Source organism: Brachyhypopomus gauderio, chromosome 1 (assembly GCF_052324685.1).
Source record: "Brachyhypopomus gauderio isolate BG-103 chromosome 1, BGAUD_0.2, whole genome shotgun sequence".
Lineage (NCBI taxonomy): Eukaryota > Metazoa > Chordata > Actinopteri > Gymnotiformes > Hypopomidae > Brachyhypopomus > Brachyhypopomus gauderio.
In genome coordinates, this window is record NC_135211.1 from 21,843,932 (window position 1) to 21,869,511 (window position 25,580).

The 25,580-nt window shown below is 43.1% G+C and overlaps 1 protein-coding gene and 2 long non-coding RNA genes across 3 annotated transcripts; 1 reads left to right on the top strand and 2 right to left on the bottom strand.

The window, feature by feature from the left end:
- Window positions 1–824: 824 nt before the first annotated feature.
- On the bottom strand, window positions 825–13,585 carry LOC143512487 (uncharacterized). The gene is made up of 3 exons (XR_013130472.1): window positions 13,520–13,585; window positions 1,021–1,093; window positions 825–916 (listed from the first exon to the last, which is right to left on the bottom strand). It is a non-coding gene; the product is annotated as an uncharacterized LOC143512487 (long non-coding RNA).
- A 5,790-nt stretch (window positions 13,586–19,375) lies between these two features.
- LOC143526953 (uncharacterized) lies at window positions 19,376–20,400 on the top strand. Its single transcript, XR_013134004.1, has 3 exons — window positions 19,376–19,681; window positions 19,854–19,986; window positions 20,271–20,400. It is a non-coding gene; the product is annotated as an uncharacterized LOC143526953 (long non-coding RNA).
- A 184-nt stretch (window positions 20,401–20,584) lies between these two features.
- LOC143510856 (uncharacterized) lies at window positions 20,585–24,632 on the bottom strand. Its single transcript, XM_077001092.1, has 4 exons — window positions 23,974–24,632; window positions 23,665–23,756; window positions 23,012–23,206; window positions 20,585–20,782 (listed from the first exon to the last, which is right to left on the bottom strand). Exons 1-4 carry the CDS (start codon window positions 24,122–24,124, stop codon window positions 20,585–20,587), a joined length of 636 nt encoding a protein of 211 aa, XP_076857207.1. The 5' UTR covers window positions 24,125–24,632.
- Between the last annotated feature and the right edge of the window lie 948 nt (window positions 24,633–25,580).

Genomic DNA, 25,580 nt, shown 5'->3' on the forward strand with positions numbered 1-25,580 from the left:
CCAGAGCGAACTAGTAACTCATTGAATCATAGATGTGGATCAGAGGTAAATAAACTAGATTTTTTTCGGCGCGAGAAAATCGGATGTGTGGCGTGTAAGCGTGTGAAGACAGTCAAATGCGTGTTCCTCACGCTCAATGCGTGAGAGTTTGCAACCTTGGCGCTGCCAATTGTGTCTGCAAACGTGTGGACATTTCAGCCTACAAGAACTCAACATCAAATATGAGGAAACACGATGCGATACGTTTGCTGTATGTATAATTTTGTGTAATGCTATATCTCTGAGGCATAACGTTTGTAAGATGTAATTATTAAATGTAACGCAGTGCAATACTAAAAACCAGTTCTCACACTGATTGCACACACTAGCAATATAGGATCATTAAGTCTGCTACAAATTGATTCAGTTGGTGTCAAGTTGTAGCTACACGTATTGGCTGACAGTCTCATCAGTTAGTGCCTTTGTGGAACACATTAAAGTTACACAGGCCTAATAATTAGGAACAAACAAAAATACATATTATTTATAATAAATAATTTATATATATAATATTTATTTATAATAAATTACTTTTATCATTAAAAGTCATTGTTTCCCGTAATTCAATTTCCCATGATGTAATTTACTGACACGAGACAGTACTCATGCATTTACTCACTACTTGAGTAGCTTTTAATCAAAGTACTTTTTTACTTTTACTTAAGTAAATTTTTGGGATGCATACTTTTACTTTTACTTGAGTAACATTTGGTTCAAGTAAGTGTACTTTTACTTGAGTAAAATTGTTGAATACTCTACCCACCTCTGATAAAACTACATCTGCAACACGGTGAAGTCAGAGAGGGCAAACTCAAATGGTACAAGCCAACAATCAACAGTAGAGGCTAGAGGGGTTTGGTAGTCGATGGCAGTGGTCCTACAATTAAAAGAAAGATATTTGCACAAGCTATAAACACAAGTTATTAGATCTAGATAAAAAATATGCTATATAAATAAATTATCTGTATGTATTGAATTTACCAAGTTGCTTTGGTCTCCTGATTTTTCATTTTGATCAATGATCCCTGTTCTGCATAATGCAGATCAATAGTTCCTTGAGAAACAACGATGAACATTTATTATTGCATTCATAAGTAGTGTTGTTCCTCAGCACTGCAACCATATTACATGACAACACTTTACAATGACTAATTGACAGAAACCAATCAACTGTGGGCTGTGGGCAGTGATGGCTAAGTTACCTTGAGAAAGTAATCCGATTACTGATTACTGATTACTCCTTTTATTACGTTACATATTACTTGATTTTAAAAGTAACTACGTTAGATTACAAGTTACTTTAGTAGTTACATTCAGCAGCAAAATAAATTTTTCCAATACTCACTTTATTGGAAGTGCATTTTTAACAGTAACAATGTATTGAAGCAGGTTTGGTAACCGAGGCAGAAACTGCTTAATCCAAAAATCCCAAGGAGGGAAACTTTATTGATAACGCAACCCTGGCGCGCGCAGGCTCCGCCCCCCCAGTGTCACTTAAAGGGCAAGACTCGCCGTGAGGAGTAGGAGTCGCTACAGTATCTCCTGACATTACGTTTGTGTAGCTGCGCGGTATTATTTGTAAATTTATTTGTAAAAGTAATACAAGCGAACTGGGGTGGGTTTCCCGAAACGTTCGTAGCGCCAAGTACTTCGTAACCTCGTATGAAACGTACGAGGTTAAGAAGTACTTAGCGCTATGAACGTTTCGGGAAACCCACCCCGGTTCAGTCAGACAGCTTGTGAAACGAAATACCATTACAATTTCAAGCATTTTAAAGTAGGCGAGGTTAGTCAAAATTCCAGCACTTTTCAAACATGGAACACAAAGCAACATTAAAATTGATCAGGTAAATGTTCCTTCCCCTGTTTTTGAGGGGTGTTTCTACCACATATCGTTACGGGAGGACACTGCACAGAATGACTTGTAAAACGTGCTCGCGCTCTCACAGGGTCGCGCGCAGCGTGCGGAGTCGAGTGCTACGGTCAGACGCAAAAGTAGAACAGAGCCAAGAAGAAAGCAAAAATATATATTTTACTAGGGAAAATATAAATAGTAACGCACAGTTATTTGGATAAGTAACTTTAATCTGATTACTGGACTGGAAATAGTAGCGCGTTACCGAAAAAAGTGGTAAGATTAGAGTAACGTGTTACTAAGTAACGCGTTACTGACATCACTGGCTGTGGGCCATTCAACTAGCTCATGATTCTGGCAGTTGTAGTAATGGATGTCTTTGGTGTTGATAATGAGGGACTGTGCTGTTTTGTAATTGGTCTGAAGCTCTTTGGTGAGAGCTCGCCATACATGGAAAAATCTGCAATGAAAGAGAAGAACACACCCAGAATGTAACGTATTGAACAGGCAGAGAGGGATCCAAATGTGGAAGAACACCGCTTTTATTGAAATGAGACGCTGGTACAAACAATGGCAGGTGAATCACGAGTACTAGGATCAGTAGTAACAGCGTTTTCTTGGCGTGGTCAGGACGGTCCAGGGTCATACCGGGGGAGCAGAAGTCAGAAGGTACAGAGGGATTAGGCAGGAGACAAGGTCGGGGACGTAAGCGAGGGTCAGAACACAGGAGAGCAGACAGGATATAGAAAGGCTTGGTACGCGGCATGAGTCGGCAATACTTCGCGATGGAGACGTGCTGGTGAAGTGCTTAAGTAAGGCTGAAGGGGGCGTGGTAATGAGGGGCAGGTGAGGCTGATAAAGGAGGATCAGGTGGCATTCCTGACAGCACCCCCCCTCAAAGGAGCAGCACCTGACGCTCCACGACGTGTTGGGGGGCGACCGCGGCGCCGGGGGGCAGGAAAGTTAGGATGTGTAGCGTGGAAATCCGCGATCATCGTGGGGCAGAGGACATCCCTCACTGGAATCCAGGCCCGTTCCTCGGGGCCATATCCCTCCCAATCCACCAGATATTGTAGACCACCTCGCCGGCGTCGGGACTCCAAAAGCTCTCGGACGATGTACGCTGGACGACCGTCGATCTCCAGAGGGTCCGGAGGTTTATCATACACAGGGGGCACGGTGAATGGGCTGTAGTGAACCGGTTTCAGGAGAGAGACGTGGAAGACAGGGTTAATACGGTAATGTGACGGCAAAAGAAGCTTGTAGGTAACTGCGTTAACTCTGCTGAGCACTTTAAATGGACCGATGTACCGTGGACTGAGTTTTTTACATCGTTGCTTCAAGTTAAGGTTCTGTGTCGACAGCCATACTCTCTGTCCCGGGTGATAAATCAACGCGGGGAGACGACGACGGTTTGCATTGAGCCGGCGTGTGTGTAGAGCGCGCCGCAAGTGTACATGCGCCAGCTTCCAGGTACGGGCACTGTGTTTAAACCATTCGTCCAGGGCGGGGACATCAGCTGGTGTCTTGTCCCACGGGAAAAACGCAGATTGGTAACCGTATACACATTGAAAGGGCGTGAGTTTGGTTGCGGTGTGTATAATGGAATTCCGGGCGTACTCTGCCCATGGGAGGTATTTATGCCAGTCGTGTTGAGAAACGCAATATTGTCGGAGAAACCTCCCTAACTCCTGATTGTAACGCTCAACCTCTCCGTTAGACTGGGGGTGGTGGCCTGAAGTCAGACTGACAGTAATGCCAAGGAGTTTGCAGAACTGCTTCCAGACTCAAGATGTAAACTGTGTCCCTCTATCTGAGACGATCTCTTCGGGTAAGCCATATATACGGAATACGTAATGGAAGAGGGTCAGAGCCGTATCCATGGCAGTGGGTAATTTGGGGCAAGGAATGAGACGGCACATTTTAGAGAATCGATCTACGATTACCGTAACTACAGTATTAACTCCCGATGTGGGCAAATCTGTCACAAAGTTAATCGCGAGGTGCGTCCATGGCCGGTGAGGAACGGGTAAGGGAAGGAGTTCTCCTGCTGGAAGTGCACGGGGAGTACGGGTCTGAGCACAAACGGAACACGCCAGCACATAATCACGAATGTCATCCTCCCAGGATGGCCACCAGTAACGCTGAGAGATCAAGTGTTGTGTGCGTGTAATACCTGGGTGGCCAGTGCCCGCCGTATCGTGTGCGAGCTGTAGGATGCGCCCCCGAAGGGATACGGGCACGTATTGTTTCCCCTCCGGACATTCCACCGGGCTGGGTTCGGTGCGCAAAGCCTCGTCTAAGTCCTCTTGTACTTCCCAGCGAATAGCTGCGAGGAAACAGGACTCCGGCAGAATACGTCCAGGTTCATGAGTTGCTTCGTCCTTTTCGTGGATCCGTGACAGGGCATCGGCTTTGATGTTCTTTGACCCGGGTCTGTAAGAGACAGTGAAACGAAACCGGGAGAAAAACAGTGCCCACCTTGCTTGTCGCGGGTTTAGACGTCTGGCTGATTTCAGGTATTCAAGGTTCTTGTGATCAGTATAAACAATGAAGGGGTGTTCCGCTCCCTCCAACCAATGACGCCACTGTTCGAGCGCGAGTTTAATCGCCAGGAGTTCCCGGTCTCCCACGTCGTAGTTCATTTCCGCGGGGGTCAGCTTTTTGGAGAAGTAGGCGCAGGGGTATAGTTTCGGCGGGCTTCCCTGCCTCTGAGAGAGAACAGCGCCCACTCCGACCTCGGAGGCGTCGACTTCCACGATGAACTGGAGTTGGGGGTCAGGAAGGTGCAGAATGGGGGCTGACGTGAATGCCTTCTTGAGGAGTGAGAATGCTTGTTCCTCTTCAGCAGCCCAGGTGAATTTCCGATTCCTCCCTCCTTTCAAGAGATTAGTGAGAGGGGGAGCCAACTCACCGAACCCTCGGATGAAACGGCGACAGAAGTTAGCGAACCCCAGGAATCGCTGCAGCTCTTTCGTGGAATGAGTGGTCAGCCAGTTTAAGACAGCTTCTACTTTCTGCGCATCCATGGAGATCTGGCCAGGGGACAGCGTACATCCCAGAAACGTCACCGAGGAGCGATGAAATTCACATTTCTCCGCCTTCACGTAAAGATTATGCTCACGAAGGCGTTGTAAGACTGCAGAGACGTGTCGGATATGCTCTGAAGCAGACGGGAAATAAATCAGGATATCGTCTATATAAACGAAAACGAAGTCATCTATCAGGTCACGGAAAATGTCATCCATAAACGCTTGGAACACAGCGGGGCTGTTGGTTAGTCCATATGGCATGACAAGATACTCATAGTGCCCTCTGGCAGTAACAAAGGCTGCGTAAGTCCAGCTTGGTGAACATATTCGCCCCCATCAGACGCTCTTGGGAGGCTGTGATAAAGGGGAGAGGGTAAGCATTTTTCGTCGTTACGGCGTTTAGGGCACGATAGTCAATACAAGGTCGTAATCCCCCATCCTTCTTCTCGATGAAAAAGAAACCAGCAGCAACCGGGGAGGTGGATGGTCGAATAAACCCCTTATGCAGAGCCCCAGGCAGGAGATCGATTGCGCAATCACAGGGACGATGAGGAGGCAGACGACAGGCACTGTCCTTGTCGAAGACGTCAGCGAATGCGCGATACTGCTCGGGGATGACGTCAGAGAGAGGAGTGTCGGGGCTTTCCACCGAGGAGGACCTGAGTGGTAGGTGCATGCACTTACTAAGACAACTTCCCTTCCATCGTACGAGTTCTCGCTTCTTCCAGGAGATTTCAGGGTCGTGCATTGACAGCCACAGAAACCCAAGTATGACGGGGTCTCGGGGCGTGGATATAAGGAAGAACTCTCTCATTTCACTGTGGAACAGACCTACCCGCAACTCTACGGGGCAGGTACACAGCGTAATCACACCCTCTCCTATAGGTTGTCCATTCAGTGAATTCACTCTCACGGGAGGATCTATAGGTACGGTGGGAAGGTGTAGGTGGTAGGCGAGGTCTTGGTCTATGAAATCGCCCGCTACACCCGAATCAACTAACGCAGACAGGTGAGTATTTATGCCGCCCCAAGATATTTGTACGGGTAAGCTAACTTGACTATATCTCAGTAACAATCGGCATGTCAATGGGGACCTGCCCAGCTGCACGAACTCGTCTGACAACTCGGAGCACATACGTTGGAAGGTGGTGCACCAGACGTAGTGACAGGAGCGTCGGTATTACTGGAGCGGTGAGTTGACAACAACTTGTCCACGTTAATCGACGCTTGGAGAAACTGATAAAGTGAGGGCTTCACTACGACAGGCGAGTTCAACCTGGATGTCGTTTCGCAGACCACGGCGGAAAACCGTTTTCAAGGCCGATTCACTCCAACCGCTTCCTGCAGCTAGCGTACGAAACTCCCTAGCATAATCGGCAGCACTGCGTTGTTCTTGTTTGATTTCGTAGAGCCGGTCTCCCACATCACGTCCGTCTGCGGGATGATCGAAAACAGCCCGGAACACTGCGGTGAACTGACTCTCCGACTGGAGGGCAGGGTCCTGACTTTCCCACAACGCTGTACCCCAGGCACCTGCTACTCCCGTGAGGAATGACAGGATAAAGTGGACTCTCTGTAACTCGGCCTGGAACCGGGCTGGATGATACGTGAAGTATATGGAGCATTGCATGAGGAAATTCCGACAGCGATCAGGAGATCCATCGTAGCGTTCCGGTTCTGCTGCAGGAACACTCACGGAGGTAGAAGCGGAGGTCGTGACGAGGCGGACAGCTTCCTGAAGGGCAGCGATGTTAATTCCCTGACTCCGTATGATATCCGTGAGTTGGCGGACCGTTTCAGTGAGAGTCGCGATGGTTACTTCTGCTGGATCCATTTGAAGGCGAAGTATTTCTGTAACATATTGAACAGGCAGAGAGGGATCCAAATGTGGAAGAACACCGCTTTTATTGAAATGAGACGCTGGTACAAACAATGGCAGGTGAATCACGAGTACTAGGATCAGTAGTAACAGCGTTTTCTTGGCGTGGTCAGGACAGTCCAGGGTCATACCGGGGGAGCAGAAGTCAGAAGGTACAGAGGGATTAGGCAGGAGACAAGGTCGGGGACGTAAGCGAGGGTCAGAACACAGGAGAGCAGACAGGATATAGAAAGGCTTGGTACGCGGCATGAGTCGGCAATACTTCGCGATGGAGACGTGCTGGTGAAGTGCTTAAGTAAGGCTGAAGGGGGCGTGGTAATGAGGGGCAGGTGAGGCTGATAAAGGAGGATCAGGTGGCATTCCTGACACAGAACAAGGCTTGGTACAAAACAAACTTGGAAAAACTTTAAATTTACATTTATGGCATTTAGCAGACACTCTTATCCAGAGCGACTTACAAAGTGCTTTGCATCTGATCACAGAATTCATCCTAGGTAATAGTACAGATAGGCCAGAATTCAAGATACCCTTGAGTCAGACTACTACTAAACTACAGGAATCAATGTCATTACCTAGTGTTTTGCAAGTTAAATGTTTACCAACAAGCACACGTAACCATAGACAGACATCCAATTTAAGAACAACGGCAAGTGTTATCTGCTGAGTAAGTGCTCTTTTAAGAACTCAACAAACAGGTGAGTCTTCAGTCTACGCTTGAAGACAGCAATAGACTCTGCAGTCCAAGCAGCTAATGGAAGATCGTTCCACCATCTTGGAGCCAGGACAGAGAATAGTCTGGGGCTTTGTCTTCCACGACACTTTAAGCGTGGACTTTCAAGTCGAGCCAAGCTTTAGATTCGGAATGCTCGCTGTACGGATCGGCTTTTGACCATGGACATCACATAGGGAGGGGCTAGGGCATTTTTGGCTTTGTAAGCAAGCATCAAGGTTTTATATCTGATGCGTGCTGCTACTGGAAGCCAGTGAAAAGAGCGTAGCAGAGGAGTCACATGTGAGAACTTGGGGAGATTGAAGACCAGTCGTGTTGTAGCATTCTGAATTAGTTGTAGAGGTCTGATGACTCATAGAGGAAGACCTGCAAGTAGGGAATTGCAGTAGTTCAGCTTTGAGATGACTGGAGACTGCACAAGCACTTGAGTAGCTTCCTGTGAAAGGAAGGGTCGTATTCTCCGCATGTTGCAGAGGAGAAATCTGCAGGATCGGGTCAGTTTTGAAACGTGTTGAGAAGGACAACTGGTTATCCAATGTTACACCCAGGCTTCGAGCAGTTTCTGATGGTGTTAACAAGGTGTTCTCAAAGGAAAGTGTGAGGTCGTTGTGTGGGTTTGGGGTTCCTGGACTCTACAGAAGCTCAATTTTGCTAGGGTTGAGCTTCAAGTGGTGAGCAGTCATCCATGAAGCAATATCTGCCAAGCATGCAGAGATATGCCTAGAAACCTGGGTGTCAGAATGAGGTAAGGAAAGAATTAGCTGGGTGTTATCAGCATAGCAATGATGAGAGAAACCATGAGACAAAATAATGTCACCAAAGGAACGAGTATATAAAGAGAAGAGGGCCTAGGACTGAGCCTTGAGGGACTCCAGTGGAGAGTTTACATGGATTGGATGTGGATTCTCTCCATGTTACCTGATAGGAAGGGTCTTCTAGATATGACTGGAACCATTTCCAAGCAGAGCCAGTAACTAGAAAGAGTCCCGAGCTGAGACTAGAAAGAACAGAGTGGAGGATGTTGTGGTTGACCGTGTCAAAGGCTGCAGAAAGATCTAGAAGAATTAAAACTGATGATAGCTTGTTAGCCTTGGTAGCATAGAGCTTCTCTGTCACTGCTTTGAGGGCCGTTTCGGTCGAGTGTGCTCATTTGAAGTCAGACTGATTAGGATCATGGAGTTGGTTCTGGGTGAGGAAGAGAGATAATTGGTCATAGACTGCTCATTCCAGAGTTTTTGATAGAAAAGAAAGATACTGGTCTGTAGTTGTTCATGTCAGAGGTGTCAAGTGTTGCTTTTTTCAAGATTGGTACCATCCTTGCCATCTTGAACATGGTAGGTACATGACCCAAAACTAAGGAGTTGTTGATGATTGCTGAGATGAATAGAAGGAGATCTCTTGACATATTCTCGAAAAGAGTGGAAGGAATTGAAAGAGCTGAGAAGCAGAGTTGGGCGAAACACCACTCTGGAGATAACAGTAGACATGTGTCACCTCCTCTTTCAAGGCACCGTGGGGAATGAGTGAATGAGAAGGCAGAGGACAGAGCAGCCGGAGTTGCAGAGTTCTCTGGAGTGATCCAGGTTTTGGTCAGAGCCAGGAAGTGTAGTGAGTGGAGGGATGCAACAGCTGAGATGAAATCAGCCTTCTGGACAGCAGATTGGCAATTCCAGAGTCCTCCAGTCACTGTATTTGTGATGACCGTTGTGGGTAAATTAGGTTCTTGGTGTTGCGATGGTATGATGGTATCTAAGATATGTATCTAAATGGGATACATATACAGGAACTGGCAGACACATTATGGAATAGAACAAGCTTTATGAATACTAGTAGGGAAAGAGAATGACAGAATAAGTTGACACTTAGCTGGGTTAGAGAATCAGTGTCTTTGGAGGAAAGTAAATTAAAGCAGAGAGCGTAGAATCACTGACAGAAGTCAGAAGCTACTGCATACAGATAAATACATACAGATAAAATACATAAATACTAGGGGTGACCTGCAATAGTCGCTGATTCAACTATTCGAAGGACCCCTAGTCGACTATGAACGTCATAGTCGAATGTACCATTCTAACTGCATGGGGTGCCCAAGGATGCTGCTAAGAATTAGCTGTTACATGAAATGTCTTTGTTTTCATTATATATAGTCTTTTGTCAAATAAAATCATCCTAATTTCTGTTAATAAATATTTTTTAATGATGTGAGCGCATTAACAATATGCATCTTCCTTACTACACATTAATAACTGCACCATCATCCATTTTATGCCAAGTCTGAATTTTATTGTAACTACTATTTTGTAGTATTGTAAGTCGCTTTGGATAAAAGCGTCAGCTAAATAAAATAAATAAATAAATAATAAATCACATCCTGTAGTTGCACAATCCAAATGAGCGGAGCTGAACACGCGAAAAAAAAAAACACAGTTCAGCCGTTTGTCGTTCTGGTTGTGTCGCGTCGTCTCGGTAAGTAGACCTATAAACATTTTTTGTTGTTGTTTGCTTTTTAAACCCCGTTACTTGAACCTTTACTTATAATTTTTTTTGCTGTTGTGTGGCAAATTGTTTTGATATTTTCAGGCTGGCATATTTTATTACAAATATTTTTGACATTTTGCACAGTGCCTGTCTGACAAAGTTCGATATGCGCACTGTGTACTGATGGTGACTTTTTTTTTTGGTAATGTTCTCTAATGTGTCACGTCCACCTCCGGCCTTCTTCCCAGCCCCGTGTCTGTCTACCCTAGCGCCGCCTTGTTTTTCCATTTCCTAGGTTTCCTCTTGTCTACCACGCCTCCAATGTTCCTACTCACCTGTGTCTTGTTATTTCCCAGTGGTTCCGTGTATTCAGAGTTGCCAGGTTCACGGTTTTCACGCGAAATTGGGCTTGTTTGAAAATCCTGGGCTTTGGGATACTTTAGGCTTCTGAAGGGCAGGTCTTACACAGATTTTGTGCGGGATATTTTTGTAGGACCTGGCAACCCTGCGTGTATTTATTCCTCGCCGTATCATGTGCTCCCTGTCGGTCATTTCTTGGTTGTTGTTAGTCTGTATGTCTTTTCCTACGGACCTGTTCTCTGTGCCTTTTCCTCCTGTGACATTCCTGCTATCTTCCGTTAAGTGGCCTCATTTCTCCTTTTTCCTGACTATTGTTTGTGTATGTTTTTCGTGATGTTATGCCCTTACGTTCCCCTGCTGTTCGACTTAGCCTGCTCTCCTTGCATTACCCTTTGCGTTCAGGTAACGTCATGTTACTCTTAGGGCGTACTCACACTAGGGTCTGTGATCTGGGCCCGGGCACGGTTCCCTGCCGAAGCATGGTTCATTTGACTAGTGTGATCGCTCCGAACCGTGCCCGGGCCCACTTGAAGAGGTCGGCCAGGGCATGATTCACGTGGACGCGGGCACAGTTCGCTTCTAGTGTGAGCGCTATCCGTGCCCAGGCCCGCTTGGTGCCTCGTCTGATTGGTTCATTTTGCCGTTACTCAAACATGACGTCAGTGATGCAACGCTCACGTTATACAGTCATGGCAGCAAATGACAAATGATCGATAAATCTGTGCTTGCATCGTGTTTCTGCACTCCCAAAACGGCTCCAAAAATACAATAAAAAGAGAATTGGGAACTCCATAGTGTTGCGCGAGTGCGCTTTTTTCCAAATAAAGTGGCGTTGTGATGACGTAAGCATGCTCGGGCCGGCTTGATGAAGGCAGTTTGAGTGCAGGCCAGAGGGGGAGTGGGGAGGGGGGATAACCGGGCCCCAGCACAAAACGAGCAAACTGTGCCTAGTGTGAGTACGCCCTTAAGTTTTGTTTCCTCGATGTTCATCGTAACCTGTCCCCTTTAATATTCCCCATACGTACAGATATGTTGTAGAGCCCTTATGTTCTGTTACCTTGATTGCTTATAGTAGTGTTGTGATTTTCATCTTAATCCCTTCATAGTTTGTTTACATTACAGTATTGAATCAACAGCTTATCATAATTCATATATATTTTGAGAAGTCATAAAGTATTAATCAAATCTCTAATATTAATCACTATATGTTTTGCTTACATTATATTATTGATCAAGTTGTTTGTTAGTAAGAATGTCGGTGTAAGCGCTTGTGTGCCACTTCCAATACTCCATGCGTTTGCAGTAGGCTAAAAATGGGATGTGTAAGAGGAGGCCCACTGTGACCTTATGTGGTGAAGCCAGGTAGTAAGACCTCGCTTCCAGAATAGAGACAGCTGTAGGTTGAACTATGGAATGTGCAGTTCCTATGTTTAGGAAGGAAAGCATATATAATGGTGAAGAGAGCAGACAGCTTCAGAGCTGCACAAGGGGTGACATGATTAGGTAATGTGAGCTCTCCAGAGATCTCTGTATTAAATTAATTAATAGGCCTATGTGTATTTTTTAATAAAAAGATAAAGACAAGACTGGTAATGTTTTCTTTTGCAATCAACGAACACGCTGCGCTAAGGTAAGAAAAGGTTAAGCGCAACAGTAGCCATCTCTTTTGTGTATTTACCTTCGTGTCCAGTTTCTCATGTATTCGTATTGCTCTCTCATGATTTGTAGTAGACCCTCTGCGTGCTACCGTTTTGCTACTCGTTCTGGTAACGTTTACCTGGTCGTGTTTTGTGTAGATTTATAATCTCTAGTCGTGTTACTTGTTCTCAAGGTGTCGCGCTTTGTTGTGTTTATGTTGCTGCTCCTTTTGTCCTGTGTGTTTCTTATTTCTTTATTAAAGTAGTTCAGTTATTTAAATCAGCCCGCTATCTTGCATTTGCATCACTCCTATCGTCCTAAACGTTACATAATGTTTCATTAAAAAATAAGTAAATATGTCACACCCTTGTCGTTAGTGCACACCAGAGGTGGGACCAAGTCAGTGTTTTGCAAGTCTCAAGTAAGTCCAAGTCTTTATCCTCAAGTCCCGAGTCAAGTCTCAAGCAAAGACAGTCAACTCAAGTCAAGTCTCGAGTCAAGACAGGCAACCGTCAAGTCAAGTCCCAAGTCTGAAGCTTGGAATTTCAAGTCCTTTCGAGTCTTTTTTTTTTTTACAGGCACCAACGCTTTATGAATGCTACGCTGATGCGTTTCTTTACTCGTTTTGTTGGTGTCCGCCAGCCAAAAGATGACAGATCATTTACATTTTATCTTCTCTTAATTACATAAATGTACTTAAACAAGAATGTTTCGTTACATAATTTTACACGAAAATAGCAAGCTTCATCGTAAGCAAGATGCTGTCATTACGAATGGTTATTCTAAACATTTGGATAAAATGTTTAAATATAGACTAATAAAAGGTTAGGGTTATTTTTTCATTGTTTTCTGTTATTGTGGGGTCACGGTGAACTATTGTTACCTGGAGATTCAGTGGGGTCACATATTCTGATGGCTGCCGTCAGAATTGGTGACCCCAGTTAAAAAGGCTCACCTGTATATCCCATTCATGATTTCTTTGTTGGCCTCAATGGTGAGGGGATGGTAAATCTTGTTTAAGTACATTTATGTAATTAAGAGACGATAAAATGTAAATATAAACATCTGTCATATTTTGGTTCGTGGACACCAACAAAACGAGTAAAGAAAAGTGCATCAGCATAGTTTACGTAGCATTCGTAAAGCGTTTGTGCCTCTGAACAGAAACTGTGAAATAGCGCCCCCTGTGGTCACAAAACTCGACGGTCACAGAATCTGGTGTAACGCCGGTCTGCGTCAGAAGGACGGAAATGAAATTAATGGGGCGCACTTTATAAATATTAATATGCGTTTTAAAATTTAGATTTGGGGTAAAAAAAAAAATCAAGTCTTTGCAAGTAAACAGGTTCAAGTCCAATTCAAGTCCCAAGTTATTGGTGTAAAAGTCCAAGTCAAGTCTAAGTCTCTGAATATTTTTTCAAGTCAAGTCAAAAGTCTTAATATTAATGACTCGAGTCTGACTCGAGTCCAAGTCATGTGACTCGAGTCCCCACCTCTGGTGCACACACCTGAGTCTCGTTTCATCGTCTTGTTTTCAGTGTATATAATCCCTGTGCTGTGCTGTTTCATTCCCGTGTCGGTCATTGTGTGTCTTGTAGTGTGAGTACTTCTGTTTTCTTGCTCGTGATTTTGAAATCCCTGTTTCCATGTTTATTGTTCCTGTTATCTGTCTCCCTTCTAGTTTTAGTTATTTACATTGTTCTCCTCGTTGCCCTGCCTCCCTGCTCCACACAGTCTTTTCTGGTTTAAACTTGTATTGTTTGTTAGTGAGTAAGTCCCCTTTTGCTCGTTCTCTCCTTAATACACTTTATGCCGGTTCTTGTTCTTTGTTTTACCTCTAGTCCTCGTTGTTGTTTTGTTTCCCTCCATTGATCACTTGTGTTTCCATTGTGTATGTTCCTTGTCGTTAGCGGGCCCAGGTTTAATGGTCACGGTTAGCTACTGCCTGAAAGACACTTACCACCCTGGACACCATCTATTCCAGCAACTGCCCTCAGGAAAACGCTCACACTCGAAAAAAAATTCTTTGAACGAACTTAATTTAATCATGGACAGTGGTTCCACACAAAGGAATTGTGTTTTTTCAATTTGAAAATATATTTTCAATGCAAAAAAAAAAAAAAAGTCAGAGAAACAACTGAATTTTGCCAATCCAAATCAAAGTAGTAATGTTTGCCTAACCCAATTCAAGTACTTTAAAGTAACATATATGGGTCCTTGGGTTCTAGAAAGGCGCTATACAAGTTGAACAATTCATTCATTCATTCATATATAAATAAGGTTCTCTGAACAAACAGATATTTGAATTAGATTTGAGTTGAATTAGATTTACTTGTGCTTATCCAACTCAAAGCATTTTCATTAATTCTACATAATGTTTCCATCCAATATAATTATGTTACCTCAACACAAAATTCTAAATTCAAACCACATTACAGTTTAAGCATGTGATAAGCCTTAATGGTGTGTGGTGCTGAAACAAACAGAGAACACATGTACAAATCTTTATTTAGAAAAAACATACAGAAAGTACAATAAGTACTGGTAAAAGTAAATACATTCTGAAGTTTATAAAGTGCAACTGTCCATATACTGCTGCAATACTTACAGAATTTATAGTACGTCCAATGTCTCTATCAAGCACAAATGACTACAATAAAGAAATACATTAACCCCTTCATGCATGAACTATAAATTATAATTACATTCAGGATTATATATGGATTATAATAGTCAGGATTTTTTTTACTAAGTGTTTTTATACATCCTTAGGGATGTAAAACAAGGTTTTGAAAAAAATAAAATCTATGTTTATTCGATAAAGAAATTTATCTGTGTGCTTCATGCATTTTTTATTGTAAAAAACATCAATGTAATAACTTGGTAGTCATAGGTATATTTGTAATTTATATAGTTTTAATATGGTATTCTGTTGGAATGGTGGTTCCTCTGAACTGAGGAGGATAGTGTGACCCAAGTAAAAGTCTGAACTGTCGAACCTCATAGAATCAAATCAAATCAAATATATTTGTATAGTGCTTTTCACAACATATGTTGTCACAAAGCGCTTTACAGGATTTACAAGATTAACAATACTATGGGTCCAAATCCCTAATTGTTACATTTGTGACGGGCAGGCATGACGCAAATGCAGATTTCAGGGTATTTAATAAGAGAGAGTAACAAACACGACTACAACAAGGAAGGCAGAGGGAACCATACTAAACAAAAGGGAGAGGACACCAATTATACAGGTAAGTTAAACAACAGGGAAACGTTAACGTAGAGACCATAACAAACCGAGAACTATGTAAACATACGGAGGGGAGGAACATAACAAGGGAAGCAATGAAACAGGGAGAACACAACCGCATAACTTATAACTAAACAGACAATGAGATAAAAACTACAAAAGACTACCAAGGATGAGGAACGTGCACAAAGAAAGCACAAATGAAATGAAATGTGCCATATTTGTCAATTGTGAATTTACACCCCAATCGAAATTTGTCCTCCGCATTTACCCATCTGTGCAATTAGAACACACACAAACACACACACTAGTGATTACTAGGGAGCTGTGGTGCACACGTGCCCAGAGCGGTGGGCAGCCCTAGCCCGGCGCCCGGGGAGCAGTTGGGGTTAGGTGCCTTGCTCAAGGGCACCTCAGTCATGGCCTCAGGTCTGGGAATCGAACCTACGACCCTCCGGTCACAAGACCAGTTCCCTAACCACCAGGCCATGACAAGCACTGAACACGGGAGAAACATGACCAACAAGCGAAGACTAAGAACGAAACAGAGAGGGAGTACACGGGCAATGACAAGAACAGATTATAAGGTAAAACAGAGGGACTCACGTACAGGGAATGACCGACACCGGGGTAAAACACTAGGGGGTTTTTTTACACAGGAACACGACGGTGGAACAAGACTCAGGTGTACGAGACTGACGACGAGGGCGTGACAGACAGAGGGAGGAACGAACGAATGGGAGCGGGGAGCTAGGTGGGACCAGGGAGGAGGGAGGGGCTGGACGTGACACTAATGAGCAAGCCAAAGGCAACAGTGGCAAGGAAAAACTTCCTAGATGGTGGGGAATAGGAAGAAACCTTGGGAGGACCAAGACTCAAAAGGGAACCCATCCTCCATTGGGCGGCCCGTTAACACACAAATTATACAAAAACAAATTATACAGACTAATACACAAGTTACAAATAAATCACACAATCAGGCTAAGTATAAGGTAACTAGAATGAAAATTCTGGGTGTTGATATTGTCAATGTAAATGAATCTTGACTGTAACTGGTATTTATCATACTGTATTCTCGTCAAGTTTCTGAACTGAGCATATTCTTATATCTTATATCATGTATCATATTTCCTGTCAAATCATTCTCATTGCTCATTTCCGAGACTATTTTCTATGATAGTTACCAAAGCATCCGGGGCACAAAGCTACAAGACACTGCATGCAGATGTACTTGGTTCTTCGTGTGCATGCACCATCTTGGCATCTGCTAGCATTTTTTGCTTCCTTGAGCTGGGGCCAGTGGTTTCCAGGGGCATACTGGATCTCAGGGGGGGCCTTACACACTGCTCTCCGTTTTGCCATTGGTGGAGTGGCACTGGGTCTGCCTCTGGTGTGTATCTTCACGGATCCTGCATTGATAAGAGCACGAGCTATTGACGCCTTGAAGTGCAGCAGATCCTTTGCTTTATTTCCAGACATTCTATAAAGGAGCCAGGCATTCACAGTTGTGACATCAAGGAAGTGAAAGAACACTCTTATGTACCACCGTTTGTTTCTGCGTTGGTGGGGATACATGGCAACACATTGATCCATGAGATCTACTCCACCCATATGCTGATTGTACAATTTCACAGAAAATGGCCTTTGGATGTTGAGCATTTGCTTCTCTTTTTTGCTCCATCTCTGTGCCACATCTGTTGGGTACAGGCCGGCACAGGAAGAGGCCATGTGAATAACTGAACTATCCAACCAGCATGTGACAGTGATGTTTTGAGCATTGGTCATGACAGAGACAGATCCTCTTCCTTCTTGCTTCATTTGCTTTTCACTTTTCAGCTTTTCTTGTGCTCCATGGAGTCTGTTGCTTCTACATGTACCAGTGCCATAGATTCCTTGTTGTTCCAGTGCCTGAAGGAGGGGAATTGTGCAAAAGAAATTGTCAAAAAACACCTTGTGGTTCTTGTCCTGAATGTCTTGACAAAGGGGCATGACTACATCTCCAGCCATTCCCAGCTGACTGATCTCACCTCGTCCCCCAGCTGGACCTTGGTAGGGTTCAAAGTTGTACATGTACCCAGAGGATCCTGCTCGTACCCACACTTTAAAACTTTAATTCCCCAGGGTTTGGGTTTCTTGGGGACATATTGTTTGATAGACAGGCATCCCTTGTAGGGAATCATCATCTCATCGACTGACTGAAATTCTTCTGGGTCAAGTACTGAGTGGAAGGTTTTCTTGAGTGCATCCAAGACTGGTCTGATTTTGACAAACCTGTCAGCATTTTTGGGGTCCAGTGAGTAGTTATCAACAAAGTGCATGTAACTAAGAATTTGCTCGAATCTGTTCACTGGCATTGCATCAGCTATCAGTTAAAGACGAAGTCCTGTCTCTGATGACCAGTACATTCTGGATCTAGGATATCTGACATATGACATTATCATATTAATTCCAAGAAAAGTTTTGAACTCCTCTGAGGTCAATGCCAGCTTGTCTTTTCCTTTCTGGACAGCGTACAGGTTTGTATTGTGTACAATGTCATTGATCATATTCTGGGTGAAAAGATGCATGAAGAAATCTATTGGATCTGCTCCCTCAACATTCATCTTGCTCTCTCCTAAGAAAGGAGGCAAGTTTCCCTCAAACTGGTTATCCTTAGCTTTCCAAACATTTTTGACACTCTTTTCTTTTGCTTTTTTCCCCTGAGCCCTGGAAGGTGGTCCCTCAGGTTCAACAGCCTCATCTCCTTCCTCAGCCTCAACTCCCTCTGCAACATTTCCAGACTCCTCACCTTCACTATCACTGCTTGACCCTACTTCTCTGCTTGCACCTGTCTGTACTGGCAGCCATTCCTCATCACTGCTACTAGAAGCACAGTCTTCCTCACTTGAGTCTGGAAACTCCTCTATTACACTGTATGCCTGTTTTTTGAGCTCTACAAAATATAAGGATTTAAAGAAAAAAAAAACCCCAATTACATTATAAAAACATAAAGAAGCCAAAACATTAAATGATATGAATTATTTTCATGAACAACACTGGTAGTAATTGAAATTAAAGTTGAAATATGTGATGCATGATGTACAATTGAGTGGACAGATGATTAATCTGCATTTCCTCCAATTGTAAAATCAGAATTTCAAAAATCTTATCTTTAGATAATATGTCACCTTAGATGTTACTTGATGTAATTATATTTTTTTCACCTGCAATGGTATCGTTTTATAGAAGGTAGAAACAGAAATAGCCAAGGTGTTTGGTCTTTCTCCCTGTCTTTCGGCCATCTTGGTTTCACTGACTACATTCTCCCATTGCATTGACTAGCCAATGGGATTTTTTTGTACGGGATGATGCAATAGCTTCCACTAGAGTGGACTATATGCAGCGGTGTCCAAAATTGCAAGCATATATAGAGAAAAAACACTTTTAAACAGCTGTACACTGTAGTGACCTCTATGCATGAAAGGATTAAGGGAGTGAGTTGAGCGTGCGTTTGGAATATTGTTGTTTTTTTTAGCTTTCTGCCGTAGACCGACTCAGACCACTAGCTCTTTATTTTATCTTTATTTTATTTATGTAAGTAACGCATTTAATGAGCTTTGGACAACTCACCAGTTCATGTATGAACAGTCAATGATGGAGCCCAGGTTTATTTTGGTCAACCAGCAAATAAACGGACTAAGTGGAATACCACCAGCGCGAGTATGAGTCAGTGATTCACCTCTCCTCTGTGTGCTTCGTGTTCACTTCTATCCGGGACAGTGGATATTTAAGGTTGAACTAACTCCGAAAAGCAAGCAATAGAAGCATAGAATTAGACTGAATAGAACTGTTTTTATTTTTATTATATATTTTTTTGGGCCCACCTCCACACCCCCCCCCCCCCATCTTTGGAGAACAACTTTGTTTTTATATCAAATAATAGATCAAGTAATAACAATTCAGTATAATAAAGTGATGACAATTATTGGGGTTAGGTGGACCATGAGAGGATAGAAAAGAGGGGAAAAGAAAAGAGGAGAGGGGGAGAGAGAGAAAAAGGGAAAATTTCAACAAGCCGGCATTTCAACACGAGTGACTTTGTTGTGACGGCCGGGGGAAAGAGAAAGCTCAACAGAGGAGCGGTGCCTTGTCTTTTTGCGTGGAACAATTTTAGCACACCCGCGCCAAAGCCAAGATGCCCTTCCCCGGCTTTAGCAGCGCCGAACTCCGACTCTGAGATGGACGTGCAAATAGCGCCTGATCACGACTACTGTGTTACTCCAACCACCTCAGCAGCGGCAGATGCTTTAGCAAACGAGAACGAAGCACTGAGGAAAAGAATACAAGAACTGGAACACCGGCTTGAAACGTTACAGCTGCAGTCCCGCTTTGGGCTTCATCGTCTTGCAGGATCAGATGACATTCATTTTTACACAAGGTAGGTCCATGTTTTTTGAATAGTATTAAATTAACTACTTTGTGTATCAGTTCTATTTATATATCTTTTCAACTTAACAAGAATGTGTATGAATGTGTTGTCATGTCTTGTGCATTAGTCACAGTAGTGTACAGTACCGATAAGTCAACAGTGATTATCATTTTATTTTTAGATTTGCATCATACAATCATCTCCAGGCCTTTTGGCAACTGGTGGAGCCTGCTGTGAAAACCAGGATGGTCCGGATCACCAGTTCCTGTGCTGCCTCTGCCAACGTTGGTGAGCCAACTCAACAAAAAGCAACGGTCAGTTATATAGTCAAGATCACAAAAAAGATCAAAATGTAATGTGCTGCAGTTCTCACACACACGTGAAGTAACTGGAGTGCACTTCAGATGTTTTACATGTAGAACAACTGAAGTACACTGCAGTTATTTTACTCTCACACACACACACACACACACACACACACACACACACACACACACACACACACACACACACAAAAGAACAGTGTAAAATAGATTAAATATGTACAGTGTACCTAAAATAATGCCTACTGATAAATTTATCTTATTTCTTTTCACAGAAACTTGCACCGATAGACGAACTACTGCTCTTTCTGATGCATCTGTCTGTGGGCCTACCTCTCAGGGATCTTGCCAACCGCTTTGGTATTCACCGGACCACAGTCAGCAGAATTATTGCAACATGGACACACTTTCTGTACCATCTACTTGGTTCTGTTTGCTTGTGGATTCAAAAAGAAGAAGTGAAGGCTCACTTACCACCCGAATTCTCAGCATTTCCTGACACGCAAGTGGTGCTTGACTGCACAGAAATTTTTTGCCAAACCCCCTCCTCTCTTGTTTTGCAGAGTGAGGTATTTTCCACTTACAAATCTCACACCACATTCAAGGCCATGATTGGCATTGCACCCCACGGTCCCATCACCTTTGTGTCTGCATTATATGCAGCGACCGGGAAATCTTTAAGCTGTCTGGAATCACCAAATTCCTCACTGCCGACACTGCAATTATGGTGGACAAGGGTTTTCTCGTGGACAACCTTGTTCCTTGCAAGGTCTACCGACCTGCCTTTCTTTCAAAGGGGAGCCAAATGTGTAGAGAGGATGTCCAGCAGACCCAGTCCATTGCCCGCTTGCGAGTTCATGTAGAGAGATGTATCCGAAGGGTTAAAGAAAACAAGCTCTTTGACAAAGTCTCTGTAGATCCTCTGAATCACCATGTCCTCGTCTGCAAACACTACAAAGTCACACTACTCCATGCCTGTAATCAGGAGCTGACCTTGGACCTGCCAGTAGTAGCTGTGATGTTGTTTCAACTTATATACATTCAAGTGACGATGCTATGGCCACCTCTTTGTTTCTACACTCATTGTTTATTTTTTCAGCTCCACTGATCATATAGGAACACTGTGTAGTTCTATAATTACAGAATATCATCCTGCATCCGTTTCTGTGGTGGTCTATCCTATGGGGTCCTGAGTATTGAGCAGGGTGATAATATGCAGAGAAACGGATGCAGGACTACAGTCTGTAATTATAGAACTACATTGTCCTAGAATATCAGTGGAGATGCAACAATGGGTGTAGAACTTCGGAAGTGTCTATAATATTGTGACTCGACTGTGTAAAATAACAGTAAATACTTACCTTACACCATTAGCAACAGTTCTCTGCTTTGGCTTGGTTGACATCACAACCATGTCACTGACCCGACCTGGCTTCAAACCCTATTAACGCCTGTTGTTGCAAAAACGCGACTAACCGTTTGATTCAATCAATCAGCCAAGATAGCGCCTGCATTCCCCCAATGACTGTTAGTGCATATTCGTTACGAACCTAGGAACCTTTGACAAGCACTTGTTTCTAGTGGGATCACAAATTGGCGGACTTATTTCCGGTTTACGCACAAGTATTACTCTGCTACGCTAAGCTATCGATAGGAGGCTGAAAAATCGGATCCTGTGGTGTTTATAAGGGATGTTGTGCTAAGAAAAAAAATTATTATTGCTTATTGTGGTCTTATACAATCAACATAATGATGTGAAATATTAGTGACAAGTGTTTTTGAAGTTATTATAATATTTCGCTTTGTCGCATATATGCTACAGCAGGCCATAAGGCTAACCGCTAACTAGCGGTATATAGAGAAACGCTTTTCGGGTATACCCGGTATAGACCAGATTTAGACCAGGTCCATAACCGGTCCAGATCTGGTTTAGACTTGCTGGATTATAATTACTAGTTTTATGGAAAATGTGACGTTCACTTATGCCTGACTAAGACAAAAAACTGCTTACATGCATTCCATGAGTAAGAAAGACAAAGACATTGTTACATAGTTTGTTTACATTGTTTTGTGTGTGTGTGTGTGTGTGTGTGTGTGTGGTGGTGTGTAGGTGTATGGTTGTCAGCCCCTGTTCCATGAAGTTACTTTGAGTCAACATTGTTATTGTTGCATTGTTTGTGAAATTTTTCTGTGCATTTCCAATCATTATTTTAGGTTCAGCAGCATACTGTACATTTCAAAACTTCATTTACAATTGAAATGAATCTAGAATTCAAATTCACAGAGGTGTCAATTCCAGGTTCAGAAAGAAAGTCCTCACCAGGATTTTGCTCAAGCTTGCTAGATTTTCTAATTAGTGCAATCCAGGTAAAATTAGTGCAATCAACACAATCCAGGAAGCCTGAGCAAAATCCTGGTGAGGACTTTTACTTTCTGAACCTGGAATTGACACCTCTGCAAATTAATCTGTAATATTTGTGTTTATTGTGTGGTGACATTAATTTGTGTTTGTGTGTGAATAAATAAAACATTGTTTTTTCAATGTTATATTACTCTGTTGTTGTTTTCTTAGTATGGACCATTATGCCTGCTGTAGCAAATTTGCAACATACCAAATTTACCGCAAATAGACCATATTGCCTGTTGTTGCAAAATTGCAACATACCAAAATTTCTATTTATTTTTTGTGCAAAAGTGAAATTAATAATCTCAACAATATTTACCATCTACTTAAAGGCAAAAACACACATGAAAAATGTTTTCACATACAGCTACATAAATTCAGGCTTTAAGGGGTTTAATAAAACATTATTAAAAAACTGAAATGGGCTTTATAAAAGGTACTTGGTAACACTTGGTAATTCAGCTACATTGTGCTTCTGCCACATATTGTCTGACTACAGGTATTTCTAATATTTATAATATAACAAAATGGCCAATATGTATTCTGTAAAACAGATAGTAAATCCTTTGTAAAATGTGTTTTTTATCTGGGATCTTACTGGGATATACTTACCATGATTCTCGGCTTGTGCCAGCATTGCTCTGTCTCTGTATAGCTCAGGACTGGGGGAACAGCAGCAAGATTCAGCTGAGAGTAGTGTGCAGTCTGGTACAGCAGTGCAACATTATGGTTACACAGTGCTGTTCCAGCTACACATGAACACTCGGCTTCAATCAGCTGCACAAGGGAGGAGTCCTCAAAGACAATCTTTTAAAAGGAAAATGGTGTTGTGTTACAATCATAGTAGACAACAATATCTCATCGATTTTTACATAAACAGAACAATAGGAAAGCTGTTCAAATTGTTTTGAGTGATCATAGTATCTAGTGGTTTTAACCTAAGTTGCATAAAATAGTATATTTGGAACACTGTTTTAGTGTTTGAATTTATTCAAAATTAAGTTAAAATACAGTTTATACAACTGAACAGCAATCCAATACATAAAAACAAACATGCGGCAAAGAACAGCCACCAAACACTTTTTGGGGGTTTTATGAAGGCTGAGTGAGTGATGGCAGATGATTTAGAATAATTTAGATTCAATTTAGATAAGTGATTTAGAAAATGTATTTATATATATATATAGCCACATAAAACCCCCATAACATAGCTTGAAAAGAACTGCCTTGGAACTGCTGAACAACTGAACTATCTTCCATCGTACTCTGAGGTTGTGAGGTTTCTCATGCTTCCTCATAGACCTATGGCAGGTAGCTCGGACGCTCACTCTCCCTGTTCCTGGATCTTTATTTGATACTGGGAACAATATAATGTTATCACCAACACACTTACACTGGACAACATTAGTCAAGTTATTCAACAGCTATATTGCAAAGTTACGTAACAACGTTATCTCCAAGAAAGCAAATCATCTGTGGAAGTTAACATACGGGAGATATGGTTAGCTAACCTAGCTAGCTAGCTACTGAGCTAATGAGTTAGCTAGCTTAGTTCTCTAGATAAATACACTTACCTTCGTAATTGTCGATGTAACTCGAGACGTACATCTTGAAGCCCTTCTCTCGCTTACTTCTGGGTGCTGCTGTCGAAGCCTGAATGATTCTCTGAACATCGTTTATAGTTATTTTCGGCAAATCCTGAAGGCATCGCTTATAGAAAGCCATACTGCTTGCTGACCGGCGTAGAGAAGCGGAAATGTCTCCGCTTACCAACCGTAGACCGGAAACCGGCAGCGTCTTCTTACGCAACTAGCCAATTGGTTAAAGATTAGACAGCTTAAAGATTTCCCGGTCGCTCAAAGAGCCTGCATATAATGCAGACACAAAGGTGATGGGACCGTGGGGCAGAGATGGGGACTCGAGTTTGGGACTCGGACTCGAGTCGCACTTAAGTCGCATATACAGTGACTTCAGTTAAGCCTGGTTTATCAGTCCCACCAGGATTTCGCGGGCCTTTTTTGTGATTGTTGCGGGCTAAAATGTTTGATGTTGCGGGTGTTTTTCAAAAAAATTGCGATGGAAGTTGCGGTGTGTTTTTGCTTTTTTGTGAGTACATTACAATAGGGAGTAAATGTTGTATGGTTTCCTCTATTTAGTAGTCCATTTTAATTATCTATTTACCTATTTATTCAGGGTTGGCAACTTTTCAAGATCGCTTGGAGTGAGATTTGAACCTGGAGGGGGTGGAGAACATTAATTGTTGACGGGGGGGGGGGGGGGGGGGCGGGGTTAGCGAACATAAGTTGTTACCGGGCGGCCTGTAAAATAGACACAAATTAAGTATTATATCGAGATCGATCGCCAGTGGTTGGCGCCAGAGCAAACTAGTAACTCATAGATATGGATCAGAGATGAATAAACTTTATCTCTGACTTTAAACTTTATCTCAGTTTAAAGTTTAAACTTATAAACCCTCGCCGCTTGCGTGCGCTGCAGTGACTTCGCGGGCTACCGTTGCATTGTGGGGAATGTAGTGTTTATGCGTGCAAAACACCATCGGGCGGCTGTGGCCTGCGGGCCGGTTCTAATAGTAATTAAATATCATCCAGGGGGCCATAGATCAATCATAATCAATTCGCGGGTCGGATCTGGACAGTTTATCCCCGCTTTCATGTAGTGTACCGGGATACTGCTTTTCACGATCTTTTTGCCGTTATTTTCGTCGCTCATGCTGCTTTCAGTCTGCTCCTCTTGAACGTATATACGGAAGTAAGGCGGGAGTTTGTCGACGTCACATCAAGACGACATCAGTGATTGGTCAAATTTGCGGGAAAGTTGCGGTGATTGGCTGAAGTTGCAACACCGCCCTGAATTCGCGGTGTTTGCTTGAAGTTGCAAATCGCAACATCGCAACTTTCTGGAGGGTCTGGTTTATACTTTCGCGAGCGACCGTAGCGCGCGACTCCGCCCACCTCGCGCGACCCTGCGCGAGCGGTGTAGGCGTTCTCCGAAACGATAGGTGGCGATAGGTGGCAGTGGAGAATAAAAAACCCCTGCAAAACCGGGGAAAGAACATTTTTACCTGACCAGAGACCGTATATATACACATCAGGCGAGCCTCTTGTCATTCCAGGGCGAAACATGAGAGAACGTGAAGACGTTAAGATTGGGCGTTTTGAAA